At 35.9% G+C, this 17,913-nt stretch overlaps 1 protein-coding gene across 2 annotated transcripts in view; it reads left to right on the forward strand.

Moving 5' to 3' along the window:
• Window positions 1-3,545: 3,545 nt before the first annotated feature.
• Window positions 3,546-17,913, forward strand: part of LOC105220024 (uncharacterized) — a 37,693-nt gene continuing 23,325 nt past the window's right edge. The window contains exon 1 of one of the 2 annotated variants that reach the window (XM_054227164.1): window positions 3,546-3,758. In XM_054227164.1, coding sequence (XP_054083139.1) covers window positions 3,689-3,758 — 70 coding nt within the window. In that variant the 5' untranslated portion in view covers window positions 3,546-3,688. Of the gene's footprint in view, window positions 5,090-17,913 lie in introns of both variants that reach the window. The other variant, XM_054227165.1, reaches the window with a different exon arrangement.

Genomic DNA, 17,913 nt, shown 5'->3' on the forward strand with positions numbered 1-17,913 from the left:
TGAAAATGGGTGAAATCGGCTTGCAACCTTTACACCACAATTTTGAAGTCCATCTGATACAAATAAATAAAACAGCTATAAAAATCGCCAAAATTGGACTATAACCTTTCAAAGCCACAGATATAGAACATGAGGACCACAGTGCTTTTCGCTAATTCGGAAAATCTCTCATAACCGAACTCAGCCCTTCATTAATTGTTATTCATTTTTTTGTTAAATATCTAATAATAACGTCTTATTAAGGATCTGTATATTTGTATAGGTATAGAAGTGGACGGGCGGGAGTTAACCACACATTTTTCCGCCAAAATATTAATATCTCTCTACAATAAAATGGAAAAGTTTATAACCAAAAATAACAAAATTATTATAACTTGTCCCGATCATTCCTATGGGCACTATAGGATATAGTCGCATGATGTGGCAAAGTATTTTCTAAATTTTTGGTTAAAATTGCATAGCGATGTCCGAATGGGAAGTATTTATGGACGCGGCTTCATACAAGCGGAACCACTGTTCATTTGTCTCTTTTTCTCGTAATTTTGGGGCAAAACCAGGCTGCTTTCCACGTGATCTACATGATTTATACCCGATGTCTTTCGCTGAACTATGTGAATGGCGTCCTATAACTTTCATAGCTCATCGTTTCGCCATTGCCAATGTTCAAAGGACCATAAATTTCCGCAAAACCTTTCTCTCGAAAACTCCTAGTATCGTCACATCGGATGTAGACATCGTACACGCTTCTGATCCATAAATCAGGACGAGTGAGCTTGGTTTGTTGGCAAGAATTCGAATAGAGTATCGTGGCCTATTTTAGCATCCAAAGTTGATTGTCCAAACGAATTGCATGCTTTTCTGAAACAGAAAAACCTTTTTTGAAAAAAAAACTAGGAAAAAGCAAATTATTGAAACAAGTAAGGAAAGGCTAAGTTCGGGTGCAACCGAACATTTTATACTCTCACAATTTATTGCTATATTTTTATTAAGATAACACATAATTTGACCCATATATTCTGGTCAACATACCAACATACATTATATCTAAGATTATATGCTCACTTAATTTGGCTAATATATTTCATATAATATCCGATTTATAAGCTTTTAAGCCAATCGAATTTTTGAAAATCCTATATTTAGCTATATGAGAGCTAGGGGAAGTTATGACCCGATTTTAACCATTTCTTTCCTCTGAATTAAATTGTTTTCGGTGAAAAATTACCATAAGGCAATGAGTTCTTCATATTCGATATCCGGGGCATTGAAAAGTTATAGTCCGATTTCGAAAATTTTTTCACAAGTGATGCCACAGATCATTTGCAGTTTTTCAAAGATTTATTCCGCTATCTTCTTTGGTACCTTATGTATATATTGTAAAGTGAAGGAATAAGATGGAATTCAAAATTGAGTTATATGGGAAGTTGTCGTGGTTGTGAAGCGATTTCATCCATTTTCCATACGTGTCATTAGGGTGTCAAGAAAATATTATATGCCGAATTTCATTGAAATCTGTCGAGTAGTTCCTGAGATATGGTTTTTGACCCATAAGTGGGTCCATTTTTCCATTTTGTAAAAATATCTGAGTGTTGCTTCTTTCTGGTTTTTTCTGCAAAGTGGTCCCAAGGAACATGTGTACCAAGTTTTGTAAAGATAACTCAGTTTATACTCAAGTTATCCGTTGCACGGACGGACGGACAGATATTCGGATTTTGACTCGTCTCGTCACCCTGACTTACAAACAAACGTTGTGTGAACACAACTATAATACTTTGTTAAGAGAGTATAAAAATGTACTTCAGGTTAGTGTTTATCCTGTAAAGAAGAAATTTAACATTTGTTTGTTTTGCAGCGTTGCTCCCGCTCGAGCTTTTTGTTACAGGTGCATACTGGGAAAAGTATTTGCTCTAAATATGAGTGAAAGCGAGGACAGATTTTTTTTTTCAAAACAAAAAAAATTAAAGACTGACTACACTTTTAAAATCACATCACATTAATCCTTTTAAATGTAGAGAAAGCATTTTAGAGTCAGCAAAAAGTTTTTCGAAAAGTTGCATCAATTACTAAATATAAGCAAAGCAAAACGAAAAATAACATTTCTCTCTAATTTATTTCCGTCAGAGTTCTGTCGAATATATAGAAGTTTAGATGAAATCAGCAATTGGAAAGCGACAGAGTTTAGACATTTCTTTTTGTATATAGGCAGTTGTTATTTGTCCGAAAGGATTACAGTGGTGACCAATATTACCATTTCCTCTTATTGCACGCAAGTATAAAGCTACTATCATGTAAGAAGCCTAAATATGCTAAGTATAGCATTGCAGCAAACGTTGCCCAATCTTGGAATAGTTCGTTGATTTGCTCGGAAATATATACGGATATATATACGGATATTTAGTTAGTTACAATATATGTACTTGTTTTACTTCATTTAACTGATTGAACTAAACAACATGGTCCTATAGATAAATTTTTCGCTTATAAGTTTGAAAATCACATGCAGTATTTAAAAAAAGACTTAAACCACGATAAGACGTCATTTGTTGTAGTTATCCGTACTTTGATACTAGTTACACGTCACAGAACGACATATACTAAAGACTAGTTTTTGTCATACTTCCTTGAGATGAGTGTATTTATATTGACGACAGAAGCACAAACTAATGGTATATGTGATCATTTCGCATGAATTATTATGTTATTATGGAGGGGTATTTTAGCGGCTCTTCTACGGATCAGTACCAATGTTTAACTAATTTGATTTACGTTTGCAAAATGTTGATGAATTCGAAAACTCTAACCATGCGATCGTAACTTCACCTATAACATTGCAATCAATGTGCACTAGTTCACTGCACCGTTTGCTCAACCATTTGTTACATCAATATTTGTTGTTATCATATAAAACGCATATTTGACAAACCGAGTGTCTGACGTTCCAAATCTTAGGACTATTACGAAGTGGTTCAACGAAATCTGCATTATTCATACAAATATGCATCAAGATTTGCTAAAAAAGGTGAAAAGGTGTGTTTATTTGTGTAAACTCATTCTTGCCATACTGTACACAGCTGTGAAAACTGACGTTGGAGAATACCAGATGCTCGATTAGAATTGGGAAGAACCGCTTCGAGCCGTTCAGTCAGCTATAATCGCGTAAGCTATGCCCACGTCATACATGGATTTAGGTTTGCGTATGTGTGTACACAAGTATTTATGTATACAGTAATTCCCGCTTAAGTGCCTCTTATTAACACGCAAGATTTTTGAGACACTTAAGCGGGAAAGCACTTAAATGAATCTCGCCTAAGTGCCTAGAGGTACTTACCAAGCTTTTTCTCCAATACTTCGATTTAATATTTTTTTCTTTTAGAATGAAAGTCACATTTAATACATAAATAACAAAAATACTTATTAGTAACAATAAATATGGAAACAACATAACAAAACTATGTATATGTTTTCCATAAGGCAATACTTAATCACTTAAGCGGGAAAAGCAATTAAAGCGGGAATCACTGTATCTGCATTCCATGTACATTATTGATAGCGAAATCAATCAGTGTGCATTTAAATCCCGTTGAAAGTCGACGCTTTTGAAATACGGTGCTCTCAATATCTACATCTTTTGATTGTAATCGAAGTTGCATGCATATAGAGATATACTAAGTATTTGGTTGTAACGAAAATGAACTCCTTAAGGAATATCACAGTTCTACTTGCATTCACTTTGAGTGTTTTCGGTGCAGTTTCTGGGGGTAAGATTTGTGAATTTCCGAACCGTGACTCTTTGAGCAATCTTAAAGCCATTAATGTCGTATCACCAATTTGTGTATATATGTATGTGAAATTTAAATAAAGTGTAAATTTATAAAGTGTTCATACAGTGCATTTGGAAATTGTGTAATGTAGTTACAAGGGAATGTTCTCTTTCTTAAATAAACATTAAAATATATAAAGGCACAATAGTTTAGTTTACCTAAAGGTTCTAATGATCAATGGGAGAAGACGAATCGAAATTGAGATACATATGTACAGTTGTAAGGAGGGCATGACCTATTCGTATCTATGCATATCTTATAGCAGTGACAGATAAGCAAAATTAATGCGCCTTAAAAAATGCTAATACGGATTGAAATTTTGTGGTGACAGACCGCAGATTTGTGCATTTATACAGCTGATTAATTGAAGCTGATCTTTTTAAAAAAGTAAAAAAATCAGCACATTTTTGTCGCTGGTTGTTGTTGAAACTGTTCGCTGTTTGCTTTCTGCCATTTCCAAACATTAAAATTTATTATTGTAAATACATATGTATATGTATATTTGCAGATAATTTAATTTGCAAATCAAATTCGGTAAATTCAGCTAAATGCTCGAAATTTTTGTGCATTACTAATTACAATAAAATGACTCAAATCCGCAAGCAAATCAAGCTCAGCAGATCTATCTAATTGCGAAGTAGGATTTACAATTTAATAAACTATAGGTAGTTAAATTTGCTTGTGTGAAGGCAAAGTATATAACGTTGCTAATTTACTAATTTATTAATTTTCATAAAAAGTCAGGACCTCTACACCCCTTGACAACAATTCTAATAAGTGGACTTTGGCGGGGTTTAGCGTTTTAAACAATAGCGCCCAATTTTATTATGGATACAAGTTGCTTTGGTACATGCTGTAATTTAATATAACTTAATTTTAATTAAAAAAAAACATTTAGATAACAATATCAGTTTTAGCAACCCAAAATTACCAAGAAATAGCCTCTAACATCACAGTTGCAAAATTACTGTAAACTAGTGTTATTTCCTGATACATACATACATATGTATGCACATACATATACGTATTACTTAGAAGGCGTCTATATATGTATATATAAAACTACAAATAGTTTTCTATATTAATTTATCACTTAAACATAAGAGAGTTATGGAGCTTGCCTAACACCAAACGGCGCACTAGGTGAATGCATGTTAATCCAAAAATGCACTGAACTATATAACACGGCCATAAAACCCAATTTAGAAGAAGCGGAAATGATATTTTTAAGACGGAGCAGATGTGGTGCCCTTGGCAAAAGTGTTCTGGTAAGTACAATACATTAATGCTCCAATGAGAAAACTTTGACGGTCGATTTTCTCGAGCTTCTCTAAAGGGGAAATTTTTCCCAGCAAAATCATTCGCCATGTTATTCAGTTATTGACCTAAAAAATCATATAGAATCATAGTCCAAACTTAGTTTGATAGGATGTGATGTCGAGTGGTACGTGGCACTTTATGTTATGAACTGTGCACGTAGTCATTCAGTATGCGTTCTCCGCAGAGTGGAATTGTCAAAATCGGTTTCGTGAAAACAGTTATTCTAAAGTGGGTATACAAAAAGTGTTCAAAAACATAAAAATAATTGTTTTATGTTAAAACAAAGTGAATTATATAAATAAATATAGATAAGAAAGTTATTTAAAAAATACAGTCATGAGAAAAGTGTTTAGTTTATTTATAATAATTTAATTTGTGCCTAAAAGCAACATCCTGTAACTAATGAACCAGGGTACAAAGGACTTTGAAATTTTTAACACTTCATATTTGAGTTAAGGCTAATATATGTATATCTGTATTAAAAAAATGTTACCTCCGCCCATTTTAATTTGGGCTTGAGAGGGTTAAGATGAATGCACTGCGACTTGTGGTCTATTGCGTCCGCACAATGCCTTGGATATGCAACACAGATATTGAGAGTAATTTGTCTTCTACTTTATAAAAAATAATATACATATCGCTCATTTACTTGAATAGTGTCACAACTCAAAAAAATCGATTTTTCAGGACAGCGATTTAAAGTTTTCAATTGTCTCTAATTTAGCAAACATAGAAAAATGCATATATTATATATATATACATATATTAAATACAATGTTGAGTATAAATGGACCAAATAGAGTGTACTAATGTTTTTTCTTGGGCATATAAATCAACAATGTCAAGTGACAATTATATTATTTCTAATATGTTTGCAGAATTCTTCAAATCCAATTATTGGTCAAACTATCCTATGAATGTGCCATATCATCAAGTGTTATGTCCGAGTACTGTAATTAATACACCAATTATTTCTGAAACAGATGTCTTAAATTATTTAGTTACGTTAAAAACTTCGTTTAAATATGGCCCTGATATGATTCCCTCAAGCTTTCTTAAAAATTGTGCAAAATATATCTATCTGCCCTTAACTAAGCTTTTTAACCTATTTCTTAAACAGGTATTTTTCCGTCAATGTGGAAAAACTCTTTTATATTACCTTTGCATAAAAGTGGAGTTAGATCATCTGTTGAGAACTATAGGGGGATAGCTAAAATGTCAGCTATACCCAAACTTTTTGAAGCTATTGTCACTGACCAAATAACTTTCTTAATCTCTCCTTTAATTTAATTTTCTCAGCATGGATTTTGTAAAGGGAAATCTACAGTAACAAACTTGCTTGAATTTGTAAACCATGTGTCATTGGGTTTTAGGGATAATAAGAATACTGATGTTATATATACAGACTTTAGTAAAGCATTCGATAGAGTAACCAATCAATTCTTTTGCAAAAACTGGATCTTTTTGGTTTTCAACCAAGACTTCTTGAATGGGTATCCTCATATGTTACTAACAGAAAACAACAAGTTTTATTTAATAATACATTATCCGATTCAATTAGTGTCACTTCAGGGGTTCCACAGGGTAGTCATCTCGGCCCGATTCTGTTCTTGTTGTTCATCAATGATATACCTTCTATGCGGATGATGTAAAACTTTTTAAATCATATACTTCTCATAACGAAAGGACTGAGTTGCAATCGGATTTAAATAATATAGTTACTTGGTGTCACAAAAATGATATGCCACTGAATCTTAAAAAATGTAAAACGATGTGCTTTTCCCGTAGAACTGTTGATCTTCCCCCCTATGTAATTAATAACTTCAGTTTAGAGCAAGTTTTGATTTAGGAGTTACTATGGACCCTAAACTAAATTTATTTCTCATGTAAATTCAATTGTCTTAAAAGCTAAAGGTGCTCTTAGCTTTGTTAAACGTTGGTCTAAAGAATTTAGTGATCCGTATATTACTAAAATTCTTTTTACAACATTGGAAGGGCCTATATTGGAGTACGGTTCTGTGGTATGGAATCCTAGCTATCAATCCCATTCTGATAAGCTTGAGTCCGTTCAAAAACAATTTTTACTTTTTGCATTAGGCCACTTACATTGGGATTCAAGTTTGAATCTTTTCCCGTATACTAGTCGTTTAAAACTTATAAATCTTCCCACACTCACTAGTCGCAGAGAAATGCTAGGTATAATATTCCTAGTAAAACTTCTGAATGGTTTAGTTCAGAGGTGGGCACAAGTTGATTTTCCTATGCACGCGTGCATAGGGCCTCTGCTGGGACGAGCAGAACAAAATATATCGCTATTTAATACGAATACGAACGATTGGTAGCCCTCGGCACAATGAAGACTGAATGCTATCATACCATTGGCTATGGGAAAGCAAAACAGTCGCATGCAAACACTTGATCAAGCAACACCACGCTGCGCTATTTCAAATATACAGTGAGAGCTAACAATATTTATGCGCGAATGGGAAAAAGATTTTTTCTTTATAGAAAATTTGGATGGAAGAGCACAATGTCTTATTTGTTACGACATTGTTGGTCGCAATTCTAAATTTTGTTTAAGCCGACATTATTTCTCTTGCCATACATAATAACAAGATAATAATATAATATAATAATGAGATAATAAGAATAAAAAGTAATAACAATCAATAATAATCATGAATAGCACATTTGTAGGTTAACTTGCAAGACTCAGTGTACACTGCTGTTGTAATAATGAGATAATAAGAATAGAAAGTAATAACAATCAATAACAATTATGAATAGCACATTTGTAGGTTAACTTGCAAGACTCAGTGTACACTGCTGTTGTGCCGAATGACATGCTCAACTTCGTGCTTTCGCTGCTTCACACACAAATAGTAATAGTATGCGTGTACAAATGTAACAATATGTGTGAGTGTCCACCTCTGGTTTAGTTTGTAGTTCATTCCTATTGTCTGATATTAAGTTTAATATCCCATTATGTTCAACTAGGCAGTTTAGAACATTACCTCTAAAATCTTCTAGAACAAATTTTGAGTTAAACGAACCATTCCGCCGAATATGTCAGGATTTTAATTCTCATTCCAGCACATTTGATCCATACTAATACATACATACAAAAAAACTATTTTGTCTTCTCTTAATAAGTAATATTCAGAAATTTTTAACTTTTTGTTTTTATAAATTTTTAAATCTCAGCTGTTGAAATGTTTCTTTCTGTAGTTGAGCCGTTTTTAGAACTGAACGCTTAAAAATCTCTTGCCTTTCTAGACTCGGCAAATTCCGCTCGTATGCGGACTGCGCCCCACGTGTCGCTTGGGCGGGAGGAGGGTAATCGTTTGGGTTTATTATTATAAATGTGACCCATTTTGAATTATGCCGTTATTTGTGAAAAATATAAATCAATTTCGCCGTCATAACATAACACAAAATGTGTCGTTATTTCGTAACAAAAATATAACTAATTCTGGCACTGAGAAGTGTCGTTATTGTGGTTAATAACTAATGCAACCTAACAAGTTTAATAAGGGCACATTTTTATTTTTCTTTTTTTATGTCATTACCATTTTTCAGTTGTAAATGTTTTGAGGGATACTATGCAAAATGTCGCGAAGGTATACAAATTTTTTTAAATGATATTCATTATTCGACAGAATTTTCAATAGTTTATGATAATAGCTTTATTGAGTTACTTACTTCCTTCCAGTTAGGGTGCCTGCAGGAACAATTTTATAAATACTTTATAATTATATAAAAAAAAATGGCAAATTACGCGATTTTCTCAATATAAAACAGAGCTGAACAATTTAACTAAGCTTCTCAGTATCAAAATAAAACAAATTAAAAATCAAAACATTTCGAGCTATATTAAGAAATTAACGCCAAACCAAAATACAGACTATTCTCTTTGAAAAGCTGTAAAAAATGCTAGAAAACCGATATTGTCAAATACTCCTCTCAGAAAACCCAACGGATCCTGGCCAGAGTTCTGTACACTGATCGGAACGAGTGGAATTGTGACTTCGTAGCTGAGCACGAAAGTAAAGATACCCAGTGAGAACTTTGTCACATTACATGTTTCATTATTTCATTGAACATGCATTTTCGTGCGTCTTTATTAATTTTCAATATATTACTATTAAAAGAAATATATTAGAACCTAGAAGTATTAACTTTACTGTCATTAATTAACTTAAAACATTAAATGTAATACACGACATCAAAGAACAAAACACGTCGTTAGTCATTTTCCGTCAGTTTTACTTTGATCATATTCGTATCACTAATTCATTTAGCTTTACTATTGATGTTTTTTTTGGTCTTATGGCTCATTTTGGTTTGACTTGTCTGATTTATTGGGTCATGAGACAATTGAGCACTTCAACGATACGTATGAAGAGAAATTTACTCCTTATTCATGCTCTCGCTTTGTGTGCTGTGCGTAAATGTGTTTTAGTGGATCTTAGTGTTGATGATTTTTTACTTATATGCACTAATACTACTTTTTGTGTTACTCAACCAATGACTCAAAAAAGGGAATAATTGCAGTTCTCTGATCCTGGCCTAAAAGCGACAAAGAAGAAACGGAAGTTTTTTCAGAGAAACTAACTAAAACGCTGAGTCCATTCACGTTCCAAATGCTTGCTTAAATCTTAAATAAGTCCCAATGTAATGGAAGGAAAAAGTGGTCATGAAGTCATATCGTCCAATTGCATTGTTTCCTATTTTGTCTAAGCTACTCGAAGCTGTCATTATCAGAAGACTTGAGAACATTATTGAAAAAAAGGTTATGCACGTATTCTTTTTTGACCATACTCCCGGACGTTAAAAGTAACTCCTGACAAAATATTGACATCGATGAGTCATCTAATTTACAATCGGATCACTTGTCTTGATTAATGCCATCTAAGGTTGATTGCCATGGAATCAGTAATTCCCAAATGGTTGATATTACAAACATTTTTTTAATTGATTCTGAGTAAGTATTTCTCTTCTCAGAACGTTTGTTTAATGCTGTATTAGTTTAGTGCTTCAGTGTTGTATTTCCTTGAGAAGTGTATGTGTTTTTGCAAGGTTTCAACGTCACAATTCGGACATGACCGTCATCTCTTGGGTGTGTTTCTGCGATTGTTTTTAAGGGACTTATTGTGGTTTGTGTATTCGCTCCTTTTCCAACGGCATACAGTTTGTCAACTAATTCTTTGCAGAATGCAAATTGATGCAAAAAATCAACTTTGACATTAAATTTTTTTAGCAAAGGTTTAGTTTTCTATGATTTTTCTATTACGGTATTATTATAAGATTTATCTAGTATCTGGAGGGTGGAGTCATATGTAGAAGTTCACGTAAGTGAGGAAAGTTTCTGACTGTCATTCACTTGGGAGTGGCCAGGAACGATTCGTTTGCATGGGGCTCAAGCAGCTCACGACTTCCGGTCTTGGTAGCCAACAGACATCCGTTTAGAGGCGAGCTAAAGTGAGAAGGCGAAACCCGCTTATGCGATTGGGTTTGGGACCCACCACATAAAAACAATGATGAGAAGGAAGCAACAGCCTCGGATGAGAGACCCCAATTTTGATGACGACCACTGCAAACTTATAAAGGACTACGAATTAAGGGCATGCACCTGGAATGTTCGGACCCTTAATTGGGAAGGTGCCTTTGCCCAGCTCGTTGATGCACTCGTAAGAGCAAAGGCTGACATCACCGCCATCTCAGAAACGCGATGGATGGGACAAGGCGGAAGAAGGTGGGTCCTTGTGACATCTACTACAGCGGTCATATAAAGGAGCGCCAATTTGGTGTTGGATTTGTGGTGGGAGAGAAACTCCGTCACCGAGTCCTGGCATTCACCCCGGTGGATGAACGTCTAACCACAATCCGCATTAAAGCGAGGTTCTTCAACATATCGCTTATTTGCGCCCACGCCCCAATGGAAGAGAAGGACGATGTGACCAAAGATACTTTCTATGAGCGCCTAGAACGCACCTACGAGCGTTGCCCCGCCACGATGTCAAAATCGTGCTTGGCGATTTCAACGCTAGGGTGGGTAAAGAAGGTGTCTTTGGCACAACAGTCGGAAAATTCCGCCTACATGACGAAACATCGCCAAACGGCCTGAGGCTGATCGACTTCGTTGAGGTCCGAAATATGGTCGTCCCTAGTACTAGATTCCAGCATAAGCAAATACATCAAGCTACTTGGCTGTCCCCCTATCGAATCACACGCAACCAGATCAATCATGTTGTGATAGATGGTCTCCAGTGTTTTTGATGAGCGTACGCTCCGTGGTCCTAACATCGACTCGGACCACTATCTTGTAGCAGCTAAGATACGCACCCGCCTCTGTGTAGAAAAGCGCACACGTCAACAAACACAAGGAAGGTTCCACGTCGAAAAGCTGCAATCGCAACAGACAGCCACGAAATAGCAGTCATCAGCATCTCGGTTAAGGGAACTGTGGAACGGCATCTCAAACGCACTGCGTACCGCTGCAGCCGAAACAATTGGTTTTCGACAACGACAAAAAACGAGTTGGTATGACGAGGATTGCCGTCTCGCAGTGGACAGAAAACAGACTGCCTACCTCGCAATGTTGCAAACGACCTCAACACGTGCGGGATGGGATAGATACCGAGAGCTGAAGAGGGAAGCGAGACGCATCTGCAGACAAAAAAAGAAAGAGGCCGAAATGCGTGAGTATGAAGAGCTTGAGAAGCTGGCTGAGGTAATGCTCGAAAATTTTATGAAAAAATGAAGCGACTTAACGAAGGTTTCAAGACCGGAGCATCCTCATGTAGAGACCAAGGTGGTAATCTGGTAACCGCTGTCCAGGGCGTACTGGGATTATGGAGGGAACACTTTTCGGACATGCTGAATGATAGTGAAAGTACAACACCAGGAGATCGCCATCTCAATCCCGATTCCCCAATCGATGATGATGGAACAGATGTTCCATTACCCGACCATGAAGAAATTCGAATAGCAATTACCCTCCTAAAGAATAACAAAGCGGCGGGGGCCGATAGATTACCGGCCGAGCTATTCAAATATCTCCTGTCATCAAACAAACAGTCAGCGCATTCGCGTCTTGGCTCCCACGTCCCTGTTGACAGTCATAACTTTGAAGTTGTAGATAATTTCGTATACCTGGGCACCAGCATCAACACCGATAATAATATGTAATAATATGTAGGCAATTGAAAAGTAAAGTCCTCTGTCGACGACCAAAAACCAAAATCTACAAGTCGTTTATCATTCCCGTCCTGTTTTATGGTGTAGAAGCTTGGACGATGTCAACATGAGATGAGACGACACTAGGAGTTTACGAGAGGAAAATTTTGCGCAAGACTTATGGTCCTCAGAACATTGGCTACGGCGAATACCACAGACGGTGGAACGATGAGCTGTACAAGCTATACGACGACATTGACATAGTTCAGCGAATAAAAAGACAGAGCCTAGGCTGGCTAGATCATGTTGTTCGAATGGACGAAAGTGCTCCAGCTCTGAAAGTATTCAATGCAGTACCCGCTGGTGAAAGCCGAGGAAGAGGGAGACCTCCACTCCGATGGAAGGACCAAGTGGTATAACCAATTGGCGCCAAAATGCCAGAAGGAGAGATGCGTGGCGCGCTGTTGTGGACTCGGATATAACCGCGTTAGAGTTGTCTGCGCCAGTCAGGAAGAAGAAGAATATCTAGTAATAGAATAGTTAAAAGAACCACAAAAGTAAAAACAAAAACATAAGATGGGCCTCAAATAAGCAAAAACAACAAAAAACCAATTGTCAATGAATTCTTTGCAAAGTGCAAGCACAATACCAAGAAGGAATTCATGAGAAATAACGGGTCATTTAAAAAAAAACAACATGTGTTCTTCTGGGAATATTGTGCCATATATTCATGTTACGAATTGCACAGATCTAATTGGAAATAAGAATTGTCATGAATATGAGTTCACGAGAAATTTAAACAATTGGTACATTTTTCATTATTGCAAAGGAAAAAAATAAAAAATAGGTATATAAAAACACCAAAAATTTTCCTGACAGAGTACGGAAAAATAAAAAAAATACTACAACAGCAACAGTAACCATAAGAGAAGTGGGCCCGCCCTCAAATAGGTTTTTTGTATATAACTCGCAAACCAATAAAGCTATATATACCAAACTTTCTGCAGTCGCCACACTTTTTTCTGCCACTTCTTAATACAGTCCAAAAATGAAAGAAATCGGATAATAACCACGCCCACCTCCCATACAAAGGTTATGTTGAAAATTACTAAAAGTGGGTTAACTCACTAACGAAAAACGTCAGAAACACTAAATTTCACATAAGAAATGGCAGATGGAAGCTGCACTCAGATTTTTTTACAAAATGGAAAATGGTCAAAAACCAGGAACTACTCGACCGATTTCAATGAAACTTGGTTTGTAATAGTTTCCTTGCATCCCAATGATATATTGTGAAAATAGGCCAAATCGGTTCACAACCATGCCTACTTCCTATATACCAGAACTTCGAAGACGATCTGAATCGTTTACTTTACAATATATGTACATATAAAGTAAGCACTAGTGAAGATATCGGTGCAGAACTTTGCACAAATACTACGTTTGTAGTGTGGCAGCCACAGTCTTAAAATCGCCAAAATCAGACCATAGATTTTCAAGGGCCCATATATCGAACATGACGACCTCGGTGCTTCTAACCTAATATCCAACTTTCAATGGGCTTTATACAATATATATGACGAATATGTGGATCAAATTGTGTATTATATAATATTAGTAAAGTTAATTAAATAACTTGCGGGAGTATAAAATGTTCGAGTGCACCCGAACTTAGCTCTTCCTTACTTGTTTTATTTTCTTTGAAATAATGAAAAATATACCAATTGGTTAAATTTCTCGTGAACTCATTTACATGGTAATTCTTATTTCCAATTAGATTGTGTAATTCCAAACAAATCTAAAAACATCGATGCATCGATGTCACTTTCAACGATGTTTTATGTCCATATTTTATATAAAACTTTTACCTGCACAATTTTTCGGGTATTAACTCCAAACCGTCTATTTGGATACGCTTTATTACATTGAATTCGATTTTTGCAAAATACGGAGAATTCGTTAAGGGAATGTGCGCTTGGACAATACTGCGGTTACTTTTATGATTTATTTATACAATTTAATTCTGGCGGAGGCTACTGCGTTAGATCAGAAATTCAAATTACTGCATTTTAAAGATGCTATGGCTAAAAGAAACACATCATAAAAGATTCAAAGAATCGCGCTGATACAACGCTATCTTCGGATGAGTGTGAAACAGAATACTAGTTTGATATTTGGAACCAGAATAAACATTTGGTCCACCAAAAGGTGAAATGTAAGTTGTTAAATTTATCTACAATTACAGGGAAGGAAGGTTGAAGAGAGTGTGTATCTCGGCAGTTATCCCTATCAATCAGAAGCCAATATGAATGAATGAATACTGTGTTTCCGGAGTTGTATAAATAGGCTTATTAATATTTACACATTGTGGCCCCTTCAGTGCCAAGTAAACGACTGTTTTCTAAACCCAGGGCAACTATCACGCAGAAGTAAAGTGAAAAAACTTTCCATGTTGTTGTTTTGAAATTCTGTTATTTATTAAGAAAAAACTTTAACAGACATATGTATAATGCTAAGTGAAATAAAATGTATCAACATAATACGCACTACATTTCATTTAATTATGCTCCTGCTTCTGTATCCCTTAGCTTTTCACACTAAATTTAAAATATGTTAAAAAAGTTCAAAAATACATCGATGTTTCGATGTATTGATGTTTTAATGGCCGATGTTTTTGATTTCGATGAGTTTTGAAGAAACATCGAAACCTTTGTTAAAGAAATTTATCGTCAAATTTGATTTGTGTATCAATTTGCATTGTGCAAAGAATTAGTTGACAAACTGTATATACAGTGGTACCTCGACATGCTAGTTTAATTCGTTCCGCAACCTTGCTCGTATCTTGAATTACTCGTATCTCGAAGCAAATTTCCCCATACAAAACAATTAAACTACCATTAATCCGTTCCAACCTCCAAAATATCACCCCAGTTATTTTTGTTACGTGGTTTTGAATAATAAAAACGTATTTATAAATATCAAATATTTATTACACAAAAACAAAAAAGAGAATGTAAATAAATAAATTAGATATCCTCACTGATCTTTGCCTTTTTCGCTACATTTTTCTCGCTTTCACCTGTAGGCAGTTTAGAAAAAACATGTCCAAGGAGGTTTGTTTCTTCCTCCCTCTCAGAATGTTCCGGAAATGAGTTAGGCAAGTGTCATTAAAAAGGTCAGATGCATAACCTGTTGCAACTTTTTCAGGGTGTTTTTTTTCCACGAACTGTGAAACTCTTTCCCACATTCCTATGATCTCCTTTATCTTACTTGTAGAAATAACCTCCTCCTCTGACTCCTCAAAACCAATTCCTTGCATAACCTCAGTATGCTGCTGTGACTGTAACTCTTGTATCTCCTCAGTCATCAGTTCCTGGGTGTGCTCCTCGATGAGCCCGTTCACGTCTCTCTCTTCCAGAGATACAATCTCCTCCTCTACTGAAACACCAGGTTCCAACTCTTCATAGACCCTTTCAGCTACAGCTTCAGACCACAACTTTTTCCATGCAGAGGTTAAGGTCCTCGTTGTAACTCCCAACCCGGCCTGATCGACAATTTGTAGGCAAATCGCTATATTAAAGTGGTCCTTCCAGAACTCTCGAAGAGTGAGTTTTGTGTTCTCCGTTACTTCTAAGCAGCGCCGAAACAGATGCTTGATGTATAGTTTTTTAAAATTAGAAATCACTTGCTGATCCATGGGCTGCAGGATAGAAGTGGTGTTGTGTGGTAAGCAGAGAACCTTTTGAATTTTAACTCCTCGAGGATGTCATCTTCGAGGTTTGGTGGATGAGCAGGGGCATTGTCGAGGATGAGAAGGGCTTGTACGGGTACGTTATTTTCCTGTAGATATTTCTTAATAGTAGGACCGAAAACCAGGTTTACCCACTCCACAAAGAACTTCCTGTTGACCCATGCCTTCGCGTTCGACCTCCACATAACTTGCAGTTTTCTTTCAAAATCTTGTGTGAATTAAATGCTCTGGGATTTTTTCAAACTAGCCCCTGCTGGCTTTAAATGTCTCTTCCGATGCCTCGTCGATGGAAGTCTGCGGGGTTTGCTTCAGCAAATCTCCGTAGATCGCTCTTGCCTTCTCGCAAATGATGGTCTGCGTCAAGGTATCTCCTTGGGGTTGCTTTTCTGTCACCCACACCATCAACAGTTTCTCCATATTTTCATGAAGGGAGGATCGCAGCTTGGAAATTATCGTAAATCCCTTAGCCGGCGTTACACTCTTTAACACAGAACATATAATGGAGGTACTACGGCCATACTGCCTCGACAAGTCAACAACTCGTACACCTTGCTCATGTTTTTCTATAATTTCACGTTTAAATTCAATACTCATCATCATTTTCTTAGCACTTGACTTTTTACAAACTTTCTTCCGACTACAACTGTAAATGTAAACGCAACACAAAATGCAAACACAGCCGCACAACTTATCACAGCGGAAGTACGCTGCTAACTGATCGTGATGGCGGGACTGCGTGTTACTACCGAACCGGACTCGTATCTCGAATTTCGCTCGTAACTAAAAGCAAAAAATTATTTGCTCGTCGGCTCGTATCTCGAAAAACTCGTATATTGGGGACCTGGAATGTCGAGGTACCACTGTATTTGTGAATTAATTATTTTTTTTATTTCTGTTATGTCAAACGTTTAAGTTCGTTGGTGTTCAGTTGTATCCACATATAGTTCCTTAGCAACTTCATATTTTACTGGGAAGCAATTTTCCTCTCTTGATACTTTATCAGAAACATTTACTGCTGTGACGTTTTTTAGATCTGTTAGAGGTTTAATGGTTTTCAAAAAAAATTATTTCATCATATTCAGGCATGGGCAAAGTCTTAGCAGGTGCTAAAAGATCGTAAGTTATCGTATACGTACACACACCGATTGTCACTAACACGCACAAGCGAAGAGCGTAAAACGAGCACCTACGATGGGACAATACGATAAATAAACGACGATAAAATCCGTCTGCAATCAGCAGTTGACTGAAGGTCGATGCGGTCGAAGTTATATATTTTACGTATGAAATGAAAACATTTTTTTTTATTATAAAATAGCACAAAATTACTTTTTTAAATTATTACACTACCCAATTATACTATTATTTATATTAAATATAAATTATATGTTTTGTTACAAAAAGTTCGCCATTTTGCCAACTTTTTTGTTGGTTGGAAAAGTGAAAAAAATTCTTTATATACGATTTTTTTGTACTATTGTTGTTTAATTCCGCCATTGCGGACTTCTTTTTCAAGTTATTACATTTTTCAGTTAGAATTTTAAATAATAATTAAGCACTAGCCTTGACTTCAGCTGTTTGTTTTGGTTTTATTGTTTTGTACCACCGTGCAATTTGTAAATTCTTCTTTTGCTTTTTGTATTGCTCGCGTGTTCGGGGTCGTGAAAGTTGTCACTCAACAGGAACTCAAAACCCAAAAAAGATAACTGTAAACGCCTGTCGTAATCTTGTCTTCTATCACTCTTGTACCACAGTAAGCGCACTAACACAATCTCATTTTGTGATGCTCGTTAGATTGTGGTGGTGCCCATCCCTGATCATATTGATAAGTTTCATATCTAA

The sequence above is a fragment of the Zeugodacus cucurbitae genome, chromosome 3 (genome assembly GCF_028554725.1).
Source record: "Zeugodacus cucurbitae isolate PBARC_wt_2022May chromosome 3, idZeuCucr1.2, whole genome shotgun sequence".
Taxonomy (NCBI): domain Eukaryota; kingdom Metazoa; phylum Arthropoda; class Insecta; order Diptera; family Tephritidae; genus Zeugodacus; species Zeugodacus cucurbitae.